This window comes from Fundulus heteroclitus, chromosome 2 (genome assembly GCF_011125445.2).
Source record: "Fundulus heteroclitus isolate FHET01 chromosome 2, MU-UCD_Fhet_4.1, whole genome shotgun sequence".
NCBI classification, from domain to species: domain Eukaryota; kingdom Metazoa; phylum Chordata; class Actinopteri; order Cyprinodontiformes; family Fundulidae; genus Fundulus; species Fundulus heteroclitus.
Genome location: NC_046362.1, coordinates 22159599 through 22182777, shown reverse-complemented (window position 1 = coordinate 22182777; position 23179 = coordinate 22159599). Strand labels below are relative to the sequence as shown.

General features: G+C 40.8%; 1 protein-coding gene across 1 annotated transcript; it reads left to right on the top strand.

Moving 5' to 3' along the window:
- The first annotated feature begins 1090 nt into the window (after positions 1-1090).
- On the top strand, positions 1091-17679 carry LOC105935585 (ubiquitin-conjugating enzyme E2 H). The gene is made up of 7 exons (XM_012876084.3): positions 1091-1490; positions 6638-6714; positions 8955-9029; positions 9502-9541; positions 9623-9675; positions 12828-12956; positions 15825-17679. The coding sequence occupies exons 1-7, from the start codon at positions 1438-1440 to the stop codon at positions 15947-15949; spliced, it is 552 nt and encodes a 183-aa protein (XP_012731538.1). The 5' UTR covers positions 1091-1437; the 3' UTR covers positions 15950-17679.
- The last annotated feature ends 5500 nt before the right edge of the window (positions 17680-23179 follow it).

Below are 23179 nucleotides of genomic sequence, written 5' to 3'. Positions count from 1 at the left end.
GCCACTTTCAAATATAATATTGTACATATCCATCACTGGTCTACAGGTGAACCAGTTCATCACTAGATCAGACCACTCCTAGTGTTCGATTGTTCTGTTGATGAGTGGATTTCCCCTCTTCCGGCATGTTTTTCTGCACGGAACTGTCCGCATATTTATGAATTTTCCTAGGTGTGCGAAGTGGAAACTTTTGGCTGTGCGGAGAGGCGTGGTAGCCAAAATGACTTAATATGCCTGCACAGACCTTGTGGATGTGTGAAGTATACAACAGCGTTTAGCCCCCAGAATGCTCCCCGGTGCCTCATAGTAGCAGTCCACAGCTCTCGAAAAGGGATGGGTTAAATGCAGAGAAACTGTTTCCTCTCCGGGATCAAAAAAAATATATAAAAGTTAAAAGTGCAACACCTTAATTTTGTAAATTATTGTTAAAGTAACACTGTATAGATAAAAAAAAAATGAAATTGGTCCAAGGGACCAATCGGTTACAGTTTCTGCTCCAGGACATGTCATCATGAGAAACTGATGAGTGTTAAAATCTTCAGTATAGGGGCCATAACAGGGCCCAGTTCAGCGGGGGCCCTGGCCCCTGTCGGCCCCCGTGTTGAACCTCCCATGGCAGTTTCCCCAAATCTCAGCGCGTTAACTGAAATAGTGTCAAACTACGATTATGAAGTTTGTACCTGAACGTTTCTGTCCTTAAAATCCTTTTTATCAGTCTTGTGTGATTTTTAACTTTTCCGAGAACTTTTACTTATCTTGTTGTTTGTTTATAGCCATAACCAGAAATAAGTGCTTAAAAAAAGAGAATTTGTGAGATAAACGAACTTTGAGATTATATTTTCATTTCTGAGGACACCTGATTATGTTTTAGATTCACGCCGGTCACGTGACACAACTTGTGCCTAATGTGCTTTCTTCACAGCTCCCGATGAGGCAGCTTGAGCATAGAGCTAGAGTTGGTAGAACTGCACGCACTTTGTGTTTGAGCAACAACGAGCCACCTTTCGGCAAACAAACTAAATGTGACTTTCAACCTGAGTTTAGTTTCTAATCTCTGCAGGGAAAAAAAACTAAAAAAGAATCCGCATTGTTTCTGTGGTTCGTAACAGCAGCTCGCTGTGTGCTCCTCCGGGTGTATTTCTGTGCCTGGGCCCCTCCTCCGGTCGGTTTGGCCGCTGCTGGAGGTGGATGTCGCTGGCAGAGAGTCTCCAGGACAGGACACAACTAGGTAGAGCTGGCCAGAGAGGAGGAAAACAGAAAAAAAGAAAAAGAAAAAGTGGGCGATGTTGCAGCAAGGATCCCGTTTATGGACGCTGCGGGCAGGCTGCTGATATCGGTCCGGTGGCTTTGTGGGCGCTGTCAAGCTGAAAGGTTAAGGTAGTCTCGGAGCCGCAGTAGTATTTTTAGATCTCTTCTTTGAGGTACACACACAAAAAAATGTCGTCTCCAAGTCCGGGCAAGAGGCGAATGGACACCGACGTGGTGAAACTGTATCCTTTTTCAGACCGAATATGGTCAAATGAAGCCGACGCGTCTCTCGGGGACGATCGCCAGCTGATCGGTGGGGATTCTTTACAGTTTTTATTTACTCGGCTACGTGTTCTCTTTTAACTGTTTTACTCTGACGTTCATGGCAACCCCCCCTCCTCCTCTCCTCTTAGTAACACCACCTATTTACCGCAGGAACCGCGCCAGCTGTTGATTTAGATTGATCAACGACAGCGCCGTACATGTTTGTTGAGGTGTTAGCTGCGGTCGGTCCTGTTTGTTTCCACCGTGAATTAGCAGCGGAAACTGTCGCAATACAACCATGGCTGTTAACTCTGTTAGCTCACTGCGCCGAAGTTGGCCTCTGATTGGCTGCCGCTGCTGCTGCTGATGATGATGAGGCGCTTCATTAAAAGGGCCGTTTGACACCCGGGTCACCTTATGGCAGCTCTGGTTTGAAATCTACGTTAGGTAGAGAAATCACAGATGGATTATTCAAAACTTTGAGATTTATTTGTTTATTTTTTTGCGTGTGGAAACTTTGTACTCTGTTTCAGCCCACGTTTGTGTTCTGACCAAAGGGGAAAGGATTTCGCAGTGTAATGTCGGTGGTGTTGAAAATGTAATAACATTTTTCAAGCGGTATCCCGTCTAAGATGGGGTTGGCGGCCAAACCCCCCCCCCCCACAAAACTAACAAAAGAAACGTTGGCATGCGAAACCCTCCCAACTGAATAAATGTTAAAACTGTGTTTTAAATATTGTTTAGTCAACCCAAGCCCACTCCGCTTGGGTTGACTATGCGTCCCTCTCCAGGCTTCGGCAGAATTGCAGGACACATGGATGAGGAATTTTAGTTGATAGCACTGTTGCCTTGTAGCAAGAAGGTCCTGGGTTCAAATCCCGGCCTGCATGGAGTTCTCTTTATAGTTAATAGTAATATCATCTTTGTTGTCATTGAAACATACATTACAACGAAATTTGCCCTCTGCTTTTAACCCATCACCTTTGGGGAGCAGTGGGCTGCCATGTGTGGCGCCCGGGGAGCATTCTGGGGTTAAGGGTCTTGCTCAGGGACCCAGAGTGCAGGCGCTGGGGATCGAACCGGGTACTTGCATCCTTCTCTGAGGCAAGGGGAAGCTGGAATCGAACCCACAGACATCAAGCCACAGTCGCCCAAAATACATGCGTGAGTTCTCGCCAGGTACTCCGGCTTCCTTGCACAGTCCAAAAACATGGCTGTTTTGGTTAATTGGTCTCTCTCGCTCCAAACTGGCCTTAGGTGTGACTGTGTCTGTCTGTGCATTTCTTTGTCTTTATGTCTCCACACTGGTGTACACTTATGACCCCTGGAGGTCATTGGGTACACGGCCCTCCCCCGTGACCCCGCAGGCATAAGTGGGTATAGATAATGTATGGATAGGGGGGAATCGGGTGTGTTGGAGAAGGGATCCTTGCTAAAGTTGCAGGATAGTAGCTCAGGAAGACTCGACTTGGGCAATCCAATCTAGGGCAATTCGGTTTTACTTATTTAAGAACAGTGGTTTTAAACAAACAAACAAACTGTGTTCTAAAGAATACTTTGACTGTGTAAAATAATTCAGTCTTGGTTAGACTTGTTTCAGTACGGCGTTTTTGAAGCAAGCTCCATTCCAGTTGCTCTTCATACCACTTAAATTGCCCCTTATGTTTGTTTTTACAGATAACGTGGTCCACAGATCATTAAGTGACGTTTACATAATCTGTAGGCAGTATAAAATGATTCCAACCAGAGTTCACTGTCCTAAAAAACTCAGATTTTAATCCAGAGCTCATCAGAAGTGGTTCAGGATCCTTTAAAAACGCTGAAAAAGGCCCTTTGCTGTGTTGCTGAATCGGAGGTTCGAATCGCACACCAACTTCAGCGTCCCTGTTAGCTTTGAACCTTGTTAGCCTTAGCTTTAAAGCGTCAAGTCAACATTTTAGCTAATATCAATTGTTCCCACTGACTGACAACACGCTACAGAGCACGAGCGTGGGTGTTTCTGCGTTTTAGAGGCGCTCCTTTGGAGAGACACTGCTGCTAAACCGTGATTTTGTGAGGTTTGCAGCGCAGCAGCTAGCTAGCCGCTTAGCCTGCTGCTACCGCGAGAACAATTAAACTCGATGAAGAGTCGGATTTCAGTCAAATCTTCACGCATCTGCAGGGAATATGTTGAGTTTATGGAATCACGGATCACTGTGTTGGATAATTATGTCTTATTTAGACGAAAAGTGATCGAATTCGTATGATTCGTTTTTGTAAAAAAAAAAAAAAAAAAAAAACTAAGCGGAAATTATTGCTATAAATAAGTGACCGTTGGCGTGTTTACATTAAATGATTAAAAGTGAAGACGATGGTGAAAATCATAAAACAAAAACGTATTTGAACTGAGTAAAACAGTCCGTAAAAAAATGGATTTGGCATGTTTGTCCTTTTCCTGAATTTATTTATATTTTTATTCCTCCCCCTTTTGGCTTTAATAATCATGTTTTGTAACAAACCAAAAGCTTTTCCGTGTATTGCTTCATGTTGACAGTTACTCTGGCCGATCAGCTGACGCTTATTTATTTTTTTACCCCATTAAAAGGTTTAGGGAAAAACGTGCTGAATTGTTTTGTTTTTGTCCTGCAGCTTCATGCTGCTCTCTGATTGGCCGGCCTGTTACCATCCGGAACACGGTAGAGGGCGGGGCTTGAGCGCACAGCTGATGGGGAACAACAAGCGTGCCGTAGGGGCGCATCATGCAGGGGATGGGGGCAGGGAACATCCTTCCAGGGGCAGGGATCTGGTCCAGTGGGCTTAGCAAGTTGTTCTCACACAAGTAGCTGACCAAGCAGGTAAATGGGTGAAAATAGGTTGATTTACAAATGGATCCAAAACACCCAGCCTGTTATCAGGTTCAGGAAATAGAAATGCTATCTTTCACTTTTAACATGTGATGCCAAAAGTAGTACAGTAACTAAGAACAGATAATACTTTTTTTAGTTGGAATAAAGTATTACTTTTTATTTTAAAATGTTGCTACACTTTGATTTTCAGCCCTCTATCCCACTTCAACAAAGTTGTCTCCTTTTTTTTTAATGCTCTTTTCGCACTCTTGCAGATTCTTAACAGACCTTTTCAGATATGAGAACGGGACACTTTGTAGTGACCAGTGGCGTGTACCGTATCACATATATATTGTTGTCGCAATGGTAATATCACAGAGGACTGTTCAGGGTACAATAATCGTTGACTGAAATATTCTAAGTACCATGACCTTGATATTTCAATTCAATTCAATTTTATTTATATAGCGCCAAATCATGAAACATGTCATCTCAAGGCACTTTACAAAATCAAGTTCAATCATATTTAGCCTGATTGATGGTGTCCTGCTGTAGCTGATGTTCACACCTGACACAGATGACTGTGTCCATATAAGACATTAGGAAGACTGGAGCGAGGAAAATGTGGATATATTGCAACTTATATCATCAATACAGTGTTTGCCAGTTATGTCACCATTGTAGGATTTTCCTTTTATCGTGCAGTATTTTACTCCTTGGGGACATTTTGTACCTGCTTAGATGGCTGATATTTAATAAACTCTTCTCATAGGTTACTGTTTGGAATCCTGGTCTCCTGAAAACCATACAAATATGTTAAATTATACATGAGACTAGGGCATTTTTATCTGTCCATAATTATAGATGCCAAAAGTAATCCACCTAAGATTGGAATTAGCCAGTTTTCCCCTCGATTGACTCTGCTTGGTTCATGTTAAGTACTAAAATATCAGATTGGGTTGAGTAAAAATCAGCAAAAGGTTTAGAAAGTATGCTTTGATGCATAGGATGGGGACGATTTTTGTAACTTTTCTCTGTTGGACTTCAAAATACTAACCCTTTCAAAGAAGCTGCTGCTTACATCCTTGGATTTAAATTTTTAAAATGTTCTTTCCTTTGGTTTATTTTAAGTGGTTATAAAGATCCTCAAAGGATACTTGCTACGTATATGAAAAAGATCGCCTGTGCTTATTTCTGCAAAACTTTACTTTAGTTGGACACCGTCCTGCAGGCAAGGCCAGTTTATTTACACATCGCCGATTTGTTCATAAATAACAGGAGAATAAAGATTCCGAGGTATTATGAAAACAGGAAATACTTAAGAATAACAATAGTTAAAGCTAACTATCACATGAAAAGAAAGAGATGCATATATGCTATTTCAAAACCAATTATAAACTGAAGGGCACCACTAAATTAAAGTGCCTTGTAAGCTTTTCACCCAACAGGCTTTCTCTACATCAGACTGAAAGAGCTTTGCTGGAGTTTCTATGGGTAACCCTCGGGGGAGTGTACAACATGTACATCTCTAACCGGTTTTATTTATAGGATCCTTTGCCGGAGATCACATTTAGAGTCTTCCTGTCTGTGGTTTGCTGCCATTTTCTCTGTGGCAAATGTTTTTAAACCTCTGTTTTTATGCTTATATGAAGTCAAGTTGCTTTGAGTTGTTTTTGCTGCTGCAGTTGAAAGACCATAGCTACCATATGAGCGTTTTATAATTAAGACTGTTGGAATATAAATGACTAAAAGTTTCCTGACAGACTGACGAAAGGAGATGTACAGCTTACTTTAGTGTAAAACTGCTGCAGCCGTTGAGATTAAGTACACCCTACCTCTCTGTGTTGTTGTGGGACAGCTGACTCACTCATGTTTCTTGCTGTCACCACATCCTGTAACTATTAACCAGGCTGAAGGTTCACTGTATTATTTGCGTTAAATGACTCGTAATTCCATCTTTGCACTTTTGACTTGACTGTGCGGGTGAAAATTACTATTATTAATGTCTCCTGCTCACCCCCCCCCCCCCACCCACCCACCCCCCGAGATGATTGTGCTGAGGTTTTTATGTTTGCCGGTTGTGTTTATCCGATAGATGCGTCTGAATTATTGATTTAATTGTTGTGGCTGATGGTATTGATCCAGCCTTTGACCTCTGCTCAGTCAAGTTCATGTAAAGGTTAAAAAGGGAACAGTTTCAAAAACAGATTTCATGCAATTTTACCTTTTTTCTCCGCCCATAGTTTTTTTTAATGCTCTGTAGGTTGCTGGAGTCACGATTTTCTTTAACCAGGCATCAGCATTGAAAGTAAACACGAGGTGACCATCCTGAGTGGACTGAATGAGTTTGTGGTGAAATTCCACGGACCACCTGGAAGTAAGAGCCTTTTGCATTTTTCTTCAGCTGCATTTCACAATGTTTTACTAGACGACTGTATTTAAAGTTAAATGTTTATTTACAGTTAAATTCACACATAGCCTAGTAGGCTTTGAAACACTTCAGAGATGTTTAGACTTAATGTAATCTATCGATCTATCTATCTATCGATCTATCGATCTATCTATCGATCTATCTATCGATCTATCGATCTATCTATCGATCTATCTATCTATCTATCTATCTATCGATCTATCGATCTATCTATCTATCTATCTATCTATCTATCTATCTATCTATCTATCTATCTATCTATCTATCTATATATCTATCTATCTATATATATACCCTTTGAACTTTTTCACATGTTGTTTCATACATATGTCTGTATTTTATGTTATAGACCAATACAAAACAATGACTCTGAACTCTGACTGGGCCATTCTGACATGCATTTTCTTTTGGTCTACACCATTTCATTGCAGCTCTGTCTGTATGTTTAGGCTCGTCTGTCGAACGAAGACAATGTGTTCGCCCGTTCAACTCTGATGGTATTTAGCTGTCAGAAATGCCGCCTGCGTTCACTTGTTTTCTGCCGTTTCATCAGCGACGAATAACAAGGAATCTTCTTCCTCTTCCGATTCAAACAGTTTGTCCTTCGCCTCCTCCTTCACCAATTCAAAACCTACCCTCTCTGCCATTGCTGTGTTGTTGGGTTGTCTTGAATTTCCACAATCTCAGCGCTGCATTGGGCAGAACTTTTTAGGAGTTCGGCACCTGAGTTTCTTGTGAAGTATGAATAGTCAAAGCTAAAGTTAACTTTTTTTTCTTGTTCTTGCCACCTCGAGAACAAGGACAGATTTCTTGGTTCTCACAGCGTATGTTACAGGCCTTTTCCATTAGTAACGTTTTTACGTGGAACCGTTTCTGTTTTTAGTAGCTGCCTCGATGTGGTTCCAAGTGCAGCAAGGCGGCCCAAAGACACGACATCAGGAGACGGTCACTGATTCACTAGGGAGTGGAGTCGCTAGCTATGTTTACATGAACAAAAGTAATTCAAATAAAGGGCCGCTCGGAATAAAAAATGCGTCACGTAATCAAGCCAATCGGAATATGATGATCGGATTAAGCTCAATCGGAATGAAATTGTATTCTGAATGAGAGGGGTGGTTTATGCCGATCGATAATCCGATTCACACATGGATATAAACGCTTGTCAGGCTCAAGTTATTCCGAATGTGGCAAACTGACCCAAGTGCGCCCGATGTAAATGTGACGCATTTCCACATTGGTGAGTGGCAGAAATACGTCGTAAAGCAAATCTGTCAGAGCTCCTGATACAACCTTTATGTTGAAAAAAATAAAAGAGCTCAAAGTTGAAACGTAACGTTTCAACCGTCATTAAATCATTGTGCAAGTCCAGTCTGGGACGCTTGGAAGACAAAAGAACTTGTATAATACTGCTTTGTTTACTATTTTTGTTATTTAGCAAAGAAGGAAGTACTTCTGTGTGTCTTTTTGCATGTCAGTGTGGTTCTAGGTGCAAGGTGCATATAAACGCACATTATGATCGGATTAATTGATTGTGTGCCCATTTAAACGGTACAATCCGATTATTTAATCCAAACACATTTTAATCCGATCGTGAATTTCTGTGCATGTAAACATAGCTACCATTTGCGTAAATAGAGCGCTTCCAAAACAAGAATATGACCCGCCATATATAAAACAAACAAACAAAAAAAACACGCACACACACAACAACGGCCACAACAGTTATCCGATGCTAAATGAAAATGGAAGCCGCGAGTCAATCCCCTGGTCTAACGCAGAGGTGCACACTTTTTTTGGTGCTTGGTGCCTGATAAAAAACCGCAATACGTTTTTCACCGCCCTGCTGTGTCGACTGCGGCCACATTGACGTGGGTTTCGGTTGTGATGGAAAACCGCCCGTGTAGAACCGAATCAGGCAGACCAGTGTCGAATCTATGTCACCATGGAAACGGGGCATTTGCTGCTCCTTGCCCAGCCTGGCAGTCGTTTTCCTTTCCCTTTATAATTACGCTCTACTTTGTGTTGGTTTATCACATAAAAGACCTTAATCACTCACTCACACACACACACACACAAAGAAAGTTTCTGGTCTGAATGTAAAAAAAGTGTGAAAAAGTTCAAGGGGTGTGAATTATTTTGCAAGGCAGTATATTATTCAAACTGAATACTGTTTTTTTTTTTTTAAGCACCGTATGAAGGAGGCGTGTGGAAAGTTCGAGTGGACCTACCGGATAAATACCCTTTCAAATCGCCATCAATAGGTACAGCTATTTGGAGTCAAGATCTTTGAAAAATTAGATTAGATTAGGTTCAACTTTATTGTCTTTACACAGGTACAGGTACAAGGCAACAAAATGCAGTTTAGGTCAAACCAGAAGTGCAATAGCAGGTGGATATTACTGTGAATAGAGTTTTACAGATATGTACAATAGCATAATATACAGATGATTATTATAACAGAGTTTACATGTACTATGAATATATGTACAGGTGGCTATTACTGTAGGCAGAATTGTGAGCATGATATACAGGTAGCTATTACTATAAAATTAATAATTAGAGTTTGGACAGCAGCTATTTAAATTAAAGTGCAGCGGAAGGTAATTGCATATTACAGTTAAAGTACGGTATTGCAAATGTATATGTAATCAATTGTGAATAAACAGTCAGAGTGGCGGTTTGAATCTTCTGTGACTCTTATGACCGTTATTAATAAAATCTGCTTTATCTCAGGTTTCATGAACAAAATCTTCCATCCCAACATTGATGAAGCGTAAGTTGAACCACTTTCTGAGCATAAAATCCGTCTTTCGGGGTGTGTCGTTCACTCTCCTGTTTGATGTGTGTTCCTCAGGTCAGGAACGGTGTGTTTAGATGTCATCAACCAGACATGGACAGCTCTCTACGGTAGGTCACAGTGACGTCAGCTGAAGATCTGACCTTCACGTAACGGTCGTAGGCAAAACAAACCCGGCATAGGCGGAGTGAACGGCTCAAACCGCACCTCCGCAGTAGAGTTTTCCACCATGTCTCTGTTTAATCAGCTTACCCTGTAGTGAGAACTGCTACTTGTATTCAGGTCAAGCATTCAGAACTGGTAGAGGAGAAAGTCTCGAACATGTGGGAAAGACATGTTTGCTGTTCATTTTGTTCATCTGGTGTCTTTGCAGTTTAAGGCAAAAAAGGTCCGGCACAAAGTGGCGTTGTCCACCGCCGGATGTTCTGTACGGGCCATGTGTCGATTCCTGCTAGGGTTACGTTTAGTACCTGCTTTAACAGCCAGCAGCTTTAAGTACTTTTCTATAAACTCAATATAGTCTACTGTGAGGAAAAGTGGATAAATGAGCTAATATGTTAACCTTCCAGTAAGAAGTTGCTCACTTATTTTGGGTTGATCAGGGCTCTTCACGTCTCAACAGCCCAAACTGGAATTAGAACCCAAACAAATGGGAATAATGTGTAGTGCAAAGTTTTCAGGTAATAATATATTTACAATTGAATTACATTTTTTACACACATTCTTTAAATTAGGTAGGTATAATTCATATTACCTAATCCAGACTGTAACTCTGTGTTTTTGTCACTGACATGACCGGATTTCCCCATTGTGGGACAATAAAGGTATTTCTATTCTATTCTATCTGCACAGGACACTTCTTATAATATCAGGACCAGGAGATCAGATACAATAAAATATGTTGTAGAGAGAGCAAACTTGTTTAATTATTTTAAAACTTCACCCTCTGTTATTCCCCTTAGAGTGCTATAATAGAAATAGCTGTAAAGCTACTGTACATATCCTAAATTATTACAAGTTATACAGGGAGTGGCATTTGAAAATGTCTTGATTAAAACAATAAACAATCATGATAAAATACTGAGTATCATAAACCTTTAGCTTGACTCAGACCGGCGCTTGTACACCGCAGTGCTCCGTTAAACAGGTTTAACGGGAAAAGCAGAATGTGTGGAGGAGTCTGGTCAGATGATGACTGCATGGTGAGACTTTTTTCTGGTCAGGCGTTCCTTTGCTCATCTTCTGAATGCAAAAAACAACCACAGAAAATCAGCTGTTCCCCCGTCAATCAGTTACATTTTGCTCGTTATGTTTCCTTAGATCGCATTCGATCGCCAGAACTTGCCGCTCGAGATATCCCCGTGGATCTCTGTCAGAACGCGGGATTTTATATCAAGTATTTAAATGTTCTTTACCAAGGTAATTAGCTGTTGGACAAAAGGAAGGATGCAAATAGGCCTTCCAAATGGAAAACTATTGAAAGGGAGAAACTGTTGGGAACAATGTTGATACGAGTGTGGAGGAAGTGACAATTCAAGAGGGCAATCGAAGCCTCCGCAGCAGCTGCCAGTAACAAAAAGAGCCACACAGTGAGGACGCATCTTTTTTTGCTGCTGGATATATCTCGAAAATGGATTCAGGGGATGTGTGGGATGTGGTGACACCTTACAGTCAGATATACAGTAAAAAAAAACACATAAAGCTGGTGAACAATTGTCGACCGTAAGCCAAAGAGATGACTTGTTTAACTGAGGAAGATGATGTTTTGTCTCATCACTGGGAGTTTAGGTACTTAAAGCAGAAGTTGACATTATTGTCATGTTTGGGGGGAATAAATACTGAAGTTTGAAAGTTTCAATGGTGGTTTTTAAAAATTAGTCTCTGTATGTTTAAATAAATCATCACCAGAACTGCTCTGTGGTTTCATCCAAGGACAGGACGGCTGCAGACTCGCCAGCAGCTCTGTTTATAATACACAGACACATTTGTTGTCCACTTCCATATTATATTAGGTACATGTGACGTAGAGCTTATATTTGTGAAGAGCTCTTCCCCATGCTCTGCTGTAAATGTTTGCTTTTAAAAGCCAAGTGAAAAGTCATGGAGTTTGTGAATTAGCCAGCTGCTGTAAATCTTTTGTACAGAACATCAGAGGCACTTTAAGTCCACTATGCCTAATTGCATCGCCGCTGATAAAATATATAATGGTAATTAAAGGTTTGTTTTTTTTAGTTTCATAAACAAGGGGTGTTGACTGACAACATAAAAATGTTTTGTGTCCAAACTGCATCACTGAAGGGTAAAAGTCGTGAGTTAGCTCGGAAAGCGCAGCACCTCCTGAGGCGCTGCTTTATTTGGAAACACTGACAACACCAATGAACTCCTGAACATGAGGATTTTCCTTCTGGTTGGTTTCCTTTTAGCAGCCGGCGAGGAAACTCCTGTGTGCTATAAAAAAGGTGCAGCTAGCCCTTTGTGTGCTGTTAGCTTCCTGTCTATAGTTGAGGTTGTGATATTACACAATAGACAGCAAAACCTGAACTGGACAGCAACTTTTTCCTGAATTATACCAATCAGGAGAAAAACATTCAAAGAAAAAGGGCAACCGTACTGCAAAGTCTGTAGAGATGCTTCTTGGAGGACCGTCTAAAAATAATAATCAACTTTATTGTCATTGCAACATACAATCCAATAAAATATGTTCTCTGCATTTAACCCATCCCCTTGGGGAGCAGTGGGCTGCCACTCTGCTGCGCCCAGGGAGCAATTTGGGGTTAAGGGTCTTGCTCAGGGACCCAGAGTGGCAGTCTGTGGGAGTTGAACCCAGAACCTCCGGGACACGAGCGCTAAGCTCTAACCACTAGGTCACCACTCCCCAAACTATAAAACAGCTCCAGAAGAAAATATTCTAAATTGAGAAGCATTGGATTAGGATAAAACTGCTTAGTTTTCAATCAAAAAACAAGTTTTTGAATGAATGAATGAATAATTTATTTCAATCACTGAAATTAACACAAAGTTTTGTGTAATAATATATATGTAATTAATATATAGAATTATATTTATAATTTAGTGATTGTATGAAAAGGGTTAAACTTATTTAATCATGCCCCTTCTCCTCCTTATAGTCATGAGCACCAATAATTTTCCCGATTCCTACTTTACTTTTAACCAAAAAATGAGTATAAACTGCTCCAGAGTGAGAGACACCTTGTGGCTAATCTTGATACTGCACTCACATGTTGCTCCCTTCCTTCACCAGACCTCACCAACATCTTCGAGTCCTTCCTCCCTCAGCTGCTCGCCTACCCCAACCCCATCGATCCTCTGAACGGGGACGCTGCCGCCATGTACCTGCACCGACCGGAGGACTACAAACACAAGATCAAAGGTAGCTCACAATACCTAAATTTTACCATTTTATTTGTTTGGTTTTATTCACGTTTTCCAGCCTTTTTCCAGTGCCTTACAGATGTATTCACATTTTGTAAAGCTCAAACTAAAAGCTTATTTGTGCTGTATTGGGAGTTGATGTGATGGACCGACACAAAGTGTTGCATCGTTGTGACTGAAAGGACTGAATCAAAATGACACGTAGCTTTTAATTGCTTTAACAAATCTGAAAAGTGTGGTGTGCATTTTGGCAGCCCTCTCTCCTCTGGTGCCCTTAGATACACCAACCAGAAGTCACATGATAGGATCTAACTGGGTTTAAGTTAACTTCAATATAAAGCCAGCTGTTCAGTGAAGGACTCAGAGGTTTGTTAGAGAACATCAGTGAACACAGAGAAGCATAAAGACCAAGGAACACAGCTTTTTGTTCATAAAACAATGTCCCAAGCTTTCAGTGTTTTAAAGAACACAGTTCAATCCGTCTCAAAATGGAAAGATTAAGACACAACTTTAAATCCACCAAGGCATCACCGTCCACATAAACTGACAGGCTGAGTAAGGAGAGCATTGATCAGAGAAGAAGCTATGGGTAACCGGAGGGGGTGGAGAGATCCACATCTCAGGTGGAGAATCTGTTGACAGGAACGGAAAAAGCTCTGCACTTCTCACATCCTTGCCTTTATGGAAATGTGGTAAGAAAAAAATACAATTGTTGAAAGAAAGCTATTAGAAGGCCTGTTTGCAGTTTGCTACAAGCTACGCTGAAGACAAAGCAAACATTGGGTAGAATGTGGTCTGTTAAGATGAGATATAAGCTGAGGCTGCATGAAATGTGTGATGGAAAGCCAACCCTGAACACACCATCCCACGGCTAGAGTACCCCGCTGCAGTCGCAGGGTGCCACCATTTTTACAGCCGGTGCCGTAACGTCTAACCAAATTGCCGGAAGTGGCCGCCAGATCGCCGGGAGTCGGTCCCAACAGTCGTATTAAATCCACTGACCCCAGGTTTAGGTATCTTATCCACCAATGATGGGGGTTAGCCCTCAGGGGAGGGGATGAACTGCAGGTATGAAATTAGAGGCCCGTTTACACAACACTTTTTTTAACCGAGCCGAGACCAGTCTGAGCTCGGTAACCGAGATAACTCGTGTGTAAATGGTCAACAGGCTGAACCGGACCGCGCTAACTGCAGACCAGTTCCTGAGCAGTTCTCGGCCTGTTTTTTTTTTTTCTGGCCCGGTTATCTGATAAAGAGCGCATGAGCAGACCGCGTCATCCCCTTACAGTCAGCTGACTGTCCGCGGTTTTTCCGGCGTGTCTGGCTGCACGTCCCGATTCACACTCCATTCAGACAAATTACAGACATTTATAAAAATACTAGCTTCCTTACCGTGCCACACGATTTCCAGAGACGATTCTGCTTAGCAGCGTGATGAACCTCAGTGTCTGTCGTTGTTTCCTGTGTCTGTAAATCCTTATTAGACGTTTGTTTGTCTTATCCACGTCCCAAAAGCCGACTCTATCAAGTAAATTCACCAATGGTTGCCTTCTTCCCCTGACTCTCCGCAAACACAGAAATATCACAATATCATGCATAACATCCTGAATGTTACTTACCTGACTCCGCCAGATAGATTTGCTCCGCATATCCATCTGGAAACCTTCCGTTGAAGTAATTTTGGGAAGGGGCGAAAATACGGGTTAGCTGATTGGCCTATGTTGGTGATAGACGGGCCAAATAAACCAATCAGATTCGTCGTCGAAAACACAACCACAAGCCAAGCTACTCTTGCTGCTGCAGGTAAAGGCTCGTTAGCTCAGCAAAGAAATACTCTGTAATTCCGATAAAACTTGCTCGATAGCCGCGCTAACGCTAGTTTCATCGGCTGAAGCCGCCATGTTCTTTAGACTGAATTGTCTTCTCGTTGCGTCACACCTCAACCCGCCTCAAAGCCAACGCTGATTGGACGTTCGTTTGGTGAACGGCTCCAAATTTTCTTCAACGGAGAGTAGCCAGACTGATCTGCAAGTGAAACCTTGAAAGCTCGCGAGATCAGGATGGTCTCACGAGGCTAGAATGTTACAGGCGCAGCCGTTTTGTTCTGCTGCTTCCGCCCTCAATCCCAGAGAGCGGTAGTACCGCAGATTGCCACTAGGAGGCGAGGAGCAACCAAAGAACCGGGATAGTGTGGTGTGTAAACGGTCGTCTTGGCTTGGTTAACTGATCCAAGCTCAGACTGGGCTCGGCTCGGTTAAAAAAAGTGTAGTGTAAACGGGCCTTATGGTTAAGGTAATAAATCCACCGACCTTAGGTTCAGGTTTCCTTACCTTTCTCTCAGTCTCCACACATTATACAATGAAGAAATGTCCAGAACATCCGCTGTGAGCCGCCGGCATTTATTGTAAAAATGGCGCCGCCCTGCGACTGCAGTGGCGTGCCTCTCCCCCGCGGTAGAAAGCCTTGATGGCAGAATCATGATGTGGGGATTGTTTTTTTTTTTTTTCTTCAGCAGGGACAGGGAAGCTGGACAGAGTTAATGTAAAGATTAATGGAGCTAAAAATGCAGGATATTACTGGGAGACCAGCCAGACACTAGGGGGGCGTAGACTGACTGTTCTCCAGTATACTAACCCTGTGCATACAGTTACCATACCAAATTTTCCTTCTACTTCAGTTATGTGCTACTTTGTGTTGGTCTGTTGCATGAAAATCCACCAAAAAAACATAAATTTTTGGGGCTGCAATGTGGCAAAAAGTCAAGACGTTTTAAGTGGTCAGAATATTTTTGCAAGCCAGAGAATCTGTGGCTGAGACATGGGAGTGTAACGAACTACATGCACTAATTGATCCGTTTCTCTTCCAGAGTACATCCAGAAATACGCCACAGAGGAGGCTCTAAAGGAGCAGGAGGAGGGCGGGGGCGACTCCTCCTCCGAGAGCTCCATGTCAGACTTTTCCGAGGACGAGGCTCAGGATATGGAGTTGTAGTGAAGGCGGAGCCGTCCTTCACCCCGCAACAGACTGTCATTTCCTTAAGAGCAGAAACTCAGTAACTATATTCGTATTTAAACAAACGGGACACTTTTTTTACGGCAACACAAGGATTTTTATTGCCACCCGAGGTTTTGCAGTATGAAAAAAAAAAAAAGAAACAAAAACAAACAAACTCATGTTTAGGAAATCACCTCCATCAGCTCAGCGCTCTTCATCTTCGCTCAGAGAGATCAGAACGAAGTGCTGCTTTATCTCCACGCTGCACCGTAAAAACCGACGCGGGACGACACATCCGCGCCACCTCTGTACTTGTCTTCTGTTGCCGTCTTTTCCTTTTTAAGGGCAGAGCTGGAGGACGGATTTGGTTTTGAAATCAGCCTTGTTGTTCCATCGCCACCTGGGATGAGCTGGATTGCGAAGCTGCAGCGGGTCGCGGAGCGCTCCGGACGTCGGCGCTGCAGACGGTCTTTCTGCGGAAAGATGCGGACGCAGCTCGCGCTTTCTGACCGCATCAGTGAGCGTGAATCTCATCCTTCGATGCGCTGGGTTGCTCTGGCCTCTGATGACGCTCAGCAGAAAATCGAGGGGGACCCATAATCAATATCCTCTGTTTTCCAGCACCCACCTCCTCCTCCTCCTCTCCGTTTTAGGAAAGTGTTTTTTTTTTTTTGCTGCCATTCTCTGAGTATCTTTGTGTGTTGTGGCATGGCACAGAAGTAAAGTTTGTGTTGGCCTTGGTGGAGCAGTGTCACTGTGGGCATGAAGAGGACGCCTCTGTCTCTGAGGTCTGTGGGGATTGTTGTTGAACTTAACTTTGCCTATTGCTTGTGTTGAACTATAATAGGTGTCTACCATGCGTAGGGATAGTTGGTTTCTTTGCAGGTGGTGAATCCCATCATGTATGGATGGTTTAATGCTTATATGATAAAAAAAAAAGTAATTCCTTTTCCTGTTGAAGATGTGGAGAGTTAGAGCCTCTTCATCCGTTAAATTAATCCCCTCCAAAGACATGTTGCGCCCCTTATTTCTCTGCGCCGCCTCATGTAAATGTGTCCGTCACATTCATGCTGTCGGCAGTATGTTTTTACCAAAAAAATAATAATATCGGGACCAAAAATTAAATTATTTCATGTTCCCCTCAAGGGTTGAACTCTAAAAACACTTTTGGAAAAAAAAAAAAAAGTCTTGGTTTACCTCTGCAAAGCTTTATGGATCTGTGGGCGACAGAGCGGGGAAGGTGTCTATGGTCACTCTTAATGCATGGCGAATCAGACTTTTTTTTTTTCTTTAAGCAAAAAATATCCAACATACGTTTCACTAAAAAAGGTTAATTTCTTGCTGTTTGAATGGGAAGTGATTGTAATCAGACTCCCATTAAAACTCCCCTGACTAGTCTTTGTCCCAAGTACACTGCATGTTGGTGTTAGTCGTAGGACAACATGATGTCAAGGTTTTCAAATGCAACAATAACAAGAGAGAGAGAGAGCCCCTCGCCCACCCTGTTTGGATGTCATCAGGATTCATCGCTGTATATCATTTTTTTCTTTTCTTTTTTTTTTTACTAATGCAACACAATGTTTGACGCCTATAATTTGTCTGAATGTTTTTATTTTGAACTTTTAAGCCCTATCCAAGATATCCCTGATTTTAAAAATGGCAAAAAAATAAATAAATAAATGTGCTTCCCTTGTAACTCAAAGAAAGAAATAAACAACAAAAATATATATGATCAGAGTTGCATTTTATTTATTTTATTTATTTATTTTTTCACTAATGAGGGCAGAAATTAATTTGCCATTTATTTTAAAGCCTGTATTTTCATTTTATGCGGTTCATGAAATTTCATCCTGGTTAGAAAAGTCTTAAGAACAACTCTTTATTGTCCACTAGATGGCAGTGTCTGGGTGTTTTATCATCAGAAGTCTGATTATGCCTTCAAAGGAAAGTAGATTCTTGTTTTCCTTTACACATTTGTAATAATGGATACTAATAATTGAAACATGAATTAAAACAAACCAAACAACCAGATGTTTACTTTATACAAACATAAAACCTATTCAGAGACAACAGTAATAAGGTTGCTATATTAAAATGGCAATAACCAAACATTTTGTGAAAAGATTTTCCTTTTGGTAAAGTATTTATGCACAGGTTTTACTTTTAGACATCAATCACAGCTTGAAGGCTTCTTGGCTAAAGCTCTGCAAGTTTGGTTAACTTATTTTTGGGTATCCAGATATTCTCCAGCTCGGTCTCTGTTAGGAAGAGCACCGTCAGCCATTTTTAGGTCTTTCCAGAGATGCTTGGTTTGATTTTAGTCTGGGTTTGGGCTGGACCACTCGGTTACGTCCACAGGCAGCTCCTGGAGCCGCTTCTTTGTTATCGCTTTTTTTGTGTTTTGCTACAATGTAATGTGGGGAAATGACTCTTCTATTTGCTCTGAGTTCTAGATCATTCTGGAGAGTTTTCTAGAAGAATCTCTCTTCAGCTGCGGTCTTTTCACCCTCCATGTGGACTAGTCACGCAGTCCCTCTGACAGAAAAATATCCCCACAGCATGATGCTGCCTCAGCCTTACTTGACAGATGGTGATCCTAGACTATTTTTTAGACTCTTCTGCCGCGGATTCAGGCGGTGGCGCAGGGGGCGCGCGCACCCCCCTTTTGGAGACCAAAAGTATTTTTTAAAGAGCCCGAAATTTTAAACATCCTTCATAGAATTAAGATTAATAGCCAGTACCTGTCATTTAGAACGCACTGTGACGCCGGCGCGGCATAAATTGTCGTCGCAATCACCGATACTGGCGGCGGCATTTAGTGCCCAAATATGGGCAGTAATGGCGGCCTGACGTCACATCCTGTGTTGTTTCAGAGGCACTGCGCTCACACAGGTGTGATAAACAAGAATTATTTCAGATTCCCAGAGGACTTCACCATTGAAATTTTCTAGAGCTATTATTGAAGCAACAATGCCCACGTGCATGGCGGTTTGATGTTGCAATACATCGGGTAAAAGTGGAAAAAACATCTCAAAAATAAGGAGACCGCTGCTGCAGCAGACAGATTCAACTCACATCATTCCTTTTTGGTCTCCTTGCCTCAAACTGGTATGGCTGGATTTTGTCAAAAATCAGGTTGCTGTCAAGAAAGTCTTCTATATATTCCAAATCGCTCTCAGATGATGATGATAAATCCATGAAACTCCATCACTATCGCTAAATAATCACTCTCTGCCGCACCGGTCGTCGCCATGTTGGATAATAGCGCGCAGTGACGAGCATGTTCTTCTTCTTCTTCTTCTTCTGTTGTGTTTTCTGGCAGTTTACATCCTGTGTGCATTACCGCCATCAGCTGGACGGAGATGTAATTTAGAAATATATTTTCCTATATATCTTTATATCTTAATGAAACTAAATTATATCTATACTTACACACTCACACACACATACACACTAAATCCTCCCAGCTAACTCTGTATCTTTTAAATATTTAATAAGTGCTTTAAATATTTTATCTGATTGATGCTTCCCTAATAAATCAGCCATCTTTACTGAACTCCCCAATACCCTTTCCAGTTCTTTCCTCTCTTTTATATATTTTCTACAATAAATCAAAACATGTTCTACTTCTTCGATTTCTCCACAATAAGAACAATTACCTGTTGGATGTTTCCCTATTATTTTTAAACCAGTACTTAAACTAGTATGCCCTATCCTCAACCTGTTTATCTATATTTCCTCTCTTCTATTCATTATACTATTATATCTTATGATAATATCTTTCTGTATTTTATATAAATGTCTTCCTTTTTCTTCTAAATTCCATCTCTCCTGCCATATATTATTTATTTTATCTTTAATAATTACTTTTATTTCTTTTCTACTTAGCGGGACATCATATTCAATTTCTCTTGCCTTAACTGCTTCTTTAGCTAATTTATCTACTTTTTCATTTCCTAAAATTCCTTTATGTGCTGGAACCCATGTAAATCGAATACTTATTTTTTGTTGCTTTATACCATATATTAAATAACTGACTTCATCTAGAAGATCTTGACGGCTTTCAGATTTTCCACTTTTAAAACTAGTCAGGCAAGACAATGAATCTGAACAGATAACTACATTTCTATGCTTCACCTCCAGCACCCATTGTAATGCCATAATAATTGCCAACATCTCTGCTGAAAAAATTGATAAATTATCTGTTGTTCTTCTTTTTATAGAAATTTTTTCTTTCAGAATATATACTGCTACTCCTGTTTTACCATTTTCCTGTTTTGATGCATCTGTATATATTTGTGTCATATTTTTATACCTTATAACTAAATACTGCTGCATAATTTGATACAAACCTCCACAGGACTGTTCTATTTTTTTGGTTTCTAAATTTACTGTTGACATTTCAAAAAAACCATGGAGCAATTTTAGATGTAATTACAGTATGCTATATTACTTATACCAGAATACTCTGCATAAATATTTCCTTCCCATCCAAAACTCCTTATGTGATGGCCATATTCCCAACATTCTCTGAATATCTGTTTAGTAGGGTGATTTTCCTCATGTCCTTATAAATTCAACCAGTAATGTATTGACAGTTTCATTCTCCTTAAGTCCAGTGGCATTACTCTAGTAATCACCTGAAGAGCAGGAATTAGAGATGTTCTAAAAGCACCACAACATATTCTAAGCGCTTTGGCTTGGATTCTATCTAAATCTAATAACAAAGAATTTGCAGCTGACTTATAAACGATACATCCATAGTCCAACACATATCGAATTAAAACATCATATATTCTTTTCAAAGATGTACTAGTTGCCCCCCAGTCATTCCCTGACAAACATCTCAAAATATTAATACCTTTTTTACATTTATCAATGATCTTCTGTATATGTATCTTAAATGAAAGTTTTTCATCAAACCATACGCCGAGGTACCTTACGATATTTACCTGTTTCAATTTATGCCCATATAATATAAGATCTACTGTTGGATTAACCCTTTTCCTTGAAAAACATGCTGAGGTCAACAATGGGACAGGAAAGGTTTGTGGCTTTGCTACTTATGTATGTCCACAAGGACATTCATTTAGACATCAACAAAATCATACACACATTTGCCCAGAAGCATCCTAGAGGGTTGACATTCATAAACCCATTATCATCATCATCATAAAGTTGAAGGTGTTGTAGAAGAGAGCAATATTCTTTGTCAAGTCTCACAGTTCTATTATAGGCTTATGGCTTAACTTCACCGTACATGTTCATTGGTTTAACTTACTTTAAAAAAAAATTCTCAACATGGTTTATCTTGTGAAAATGTGTTAAAAAATCCTTTGTCACTTGAACTATACCAAACTGTTCTTAAGTCCTTGGGTCTTTCTAAGTATTTTTTTTCTTAATATAGTTTATATGGTTAAAATATATTGTTAAAATACATGTATATTTTTAAAACTCTTTTGTCACTTGAACCATACCAAACTGTTCTTTAGTCCTTGGGTCTTTTTATTTCATTTTCTGTATACATATCATTTCTGGAAATAAAGAAAATCTTTGTTTGATTAATTGTTGATAAGGATAATTTTTCTTCAAACTACTTTTTAACCTTGTGCATGCTGTAAAAAGCACGAGATTTTGACTTAAAAACCCATTTTCAATTACAATAAGGTAATCATGCTAATTCCACTTATGTTCATCCATTAAAATTATTATCAATTAAAAAATCCTTAGATGAATAATTAGGGTAGTGTGAAAGAATAAAGATGGCATTCTTTGGTCGTTTAGCCTCACATTGTCTCGACCCCATGACCCTTGACCCCATGACCCTGAGGTGCGCACCCCCCTTTGAAAAATCCTGGATCCGCCCCTGCTCTTGATGCCTGCAGCTCAGGACAAAGTCTAATTTGGTCTCATCATGCCACCATCTAATGTGGTTTCTGGCAAAATTCAAGTGGGATGTAAATTGCTTGTAGTTTTCATTTGGCCAGTCTGCCGTAAAGGCCTGGCCTGCCTTGTGCGTCAGCTACAAAGCTAATCTTCTGGTTGGTTCCTTCCCCCCATGGGAACACTGAAGCTTCATGTTAATGATGACAATCGGGTTTTTGGTCACTTATCTGACCAAGGTCCTTTTTCCTCGTTAACTCAAGTGCCAAGAGGTTCCTGCTGGTTCCAACCATCCTCCATGTCTGAATAATAAACATCTCATTGCTTTTTTAAGATTAAATGTGAGTTAAAAACAAACAAAAAAAGCAACTTTTCTGTCTTTTCCCATATTTGTGTTTTGACACAGTCCACTGTTGGAGCTGTACAGTAAATTCCCTTCACACTATTGCTTGGTTTCTTGCGTTAAAGGGGAGAGATCTTGCTTTTCAGTTCTTCCTTTTCACATTTAAATCATTCAGATGTGTCCTACACAAAATGGAACTACTTTGGTTTTAATTCCCTGTTAATTACCTCCACGTTTCCCCTTTTTACCCCGTTCTGAGGTGCGTCTGAGGTTCAACTTGTTTTGTTGCTGTCTCTTTAAATCTAAAGGAGGCACTTCACACCCTGACCCCCACCACCTCCAGATCGCAGAGCGTTCCTCTCCACCCTGTTCGATCATTTTTGTAGTATGCTGAGGGCAGCACACTACAAATGAGTTATGCAGCTCCTGGACCGACTTCATTCAACTTTTCTGCATTCCTAGAGACAAAATGTATTTAACGAACTAAAAAAGTGAACTCTGCATGATATGTCCCCTTGAAGAGTAATGGAAAATTCCCCAACATTTTGGACTGGTTTTGGCCGAGAATTCATTTTCATTTATACAGCACCAATTCACAACACACATCTTCTCAGGGCCCTTTACAAAGTCAATTCAAATAAATCATACGTATTGATTAAAAAGTTTTCTATCTAAGGAGACCTAGCAGATTACATCCAGTCATTGACTCTGTAACGTAATCCTTGACTCGACTAAGGTGTGGCAGAATTGGATTATAACTCAATGCTGCTGCATCAACATTGTAGACAACTATCGCTGACGATGAGAAATGCAATGTTACTTTTCTTATGCTCCAGAAAGCAACTTGATAACAACCAAAAGCTGTTTAAGATAATGAATAAAGTATGGTGGAACTATCCTATGTCCTCAAGTGTCCTGCAGCAGCAAATGGAAAGGTGCACGCTGACTTGACTAGGGTGATGTTTTTTCTCCTGTGGGGATTTCATGGAAAACAAGGACGG

Bases quoted from the DNA above. Each gene is read 5' to 3' on its own strand.
- LOC105935585 (XM_012876084.3), top strand. From the start codon at position 1,438: ATGTCGTCTCCAAGTCCGGGCAAGAGGCGAATGGACACCGACGTGGTG. The intron at 6,715-8,954 runs GTAAGAGCCTTT...TTTTTTTTTAAG, and splicing joins ATTCCACGGACCACCTGGAA to CACCGTATGAAGGAGGCGTG. The intron at 12,957-15,824 runs GTAGCTCACAAT...TTTCTCTTCCAG, and splicing joins CTACAAACACAAGATCAAAG to AGTACATCCAGAAATACGCC.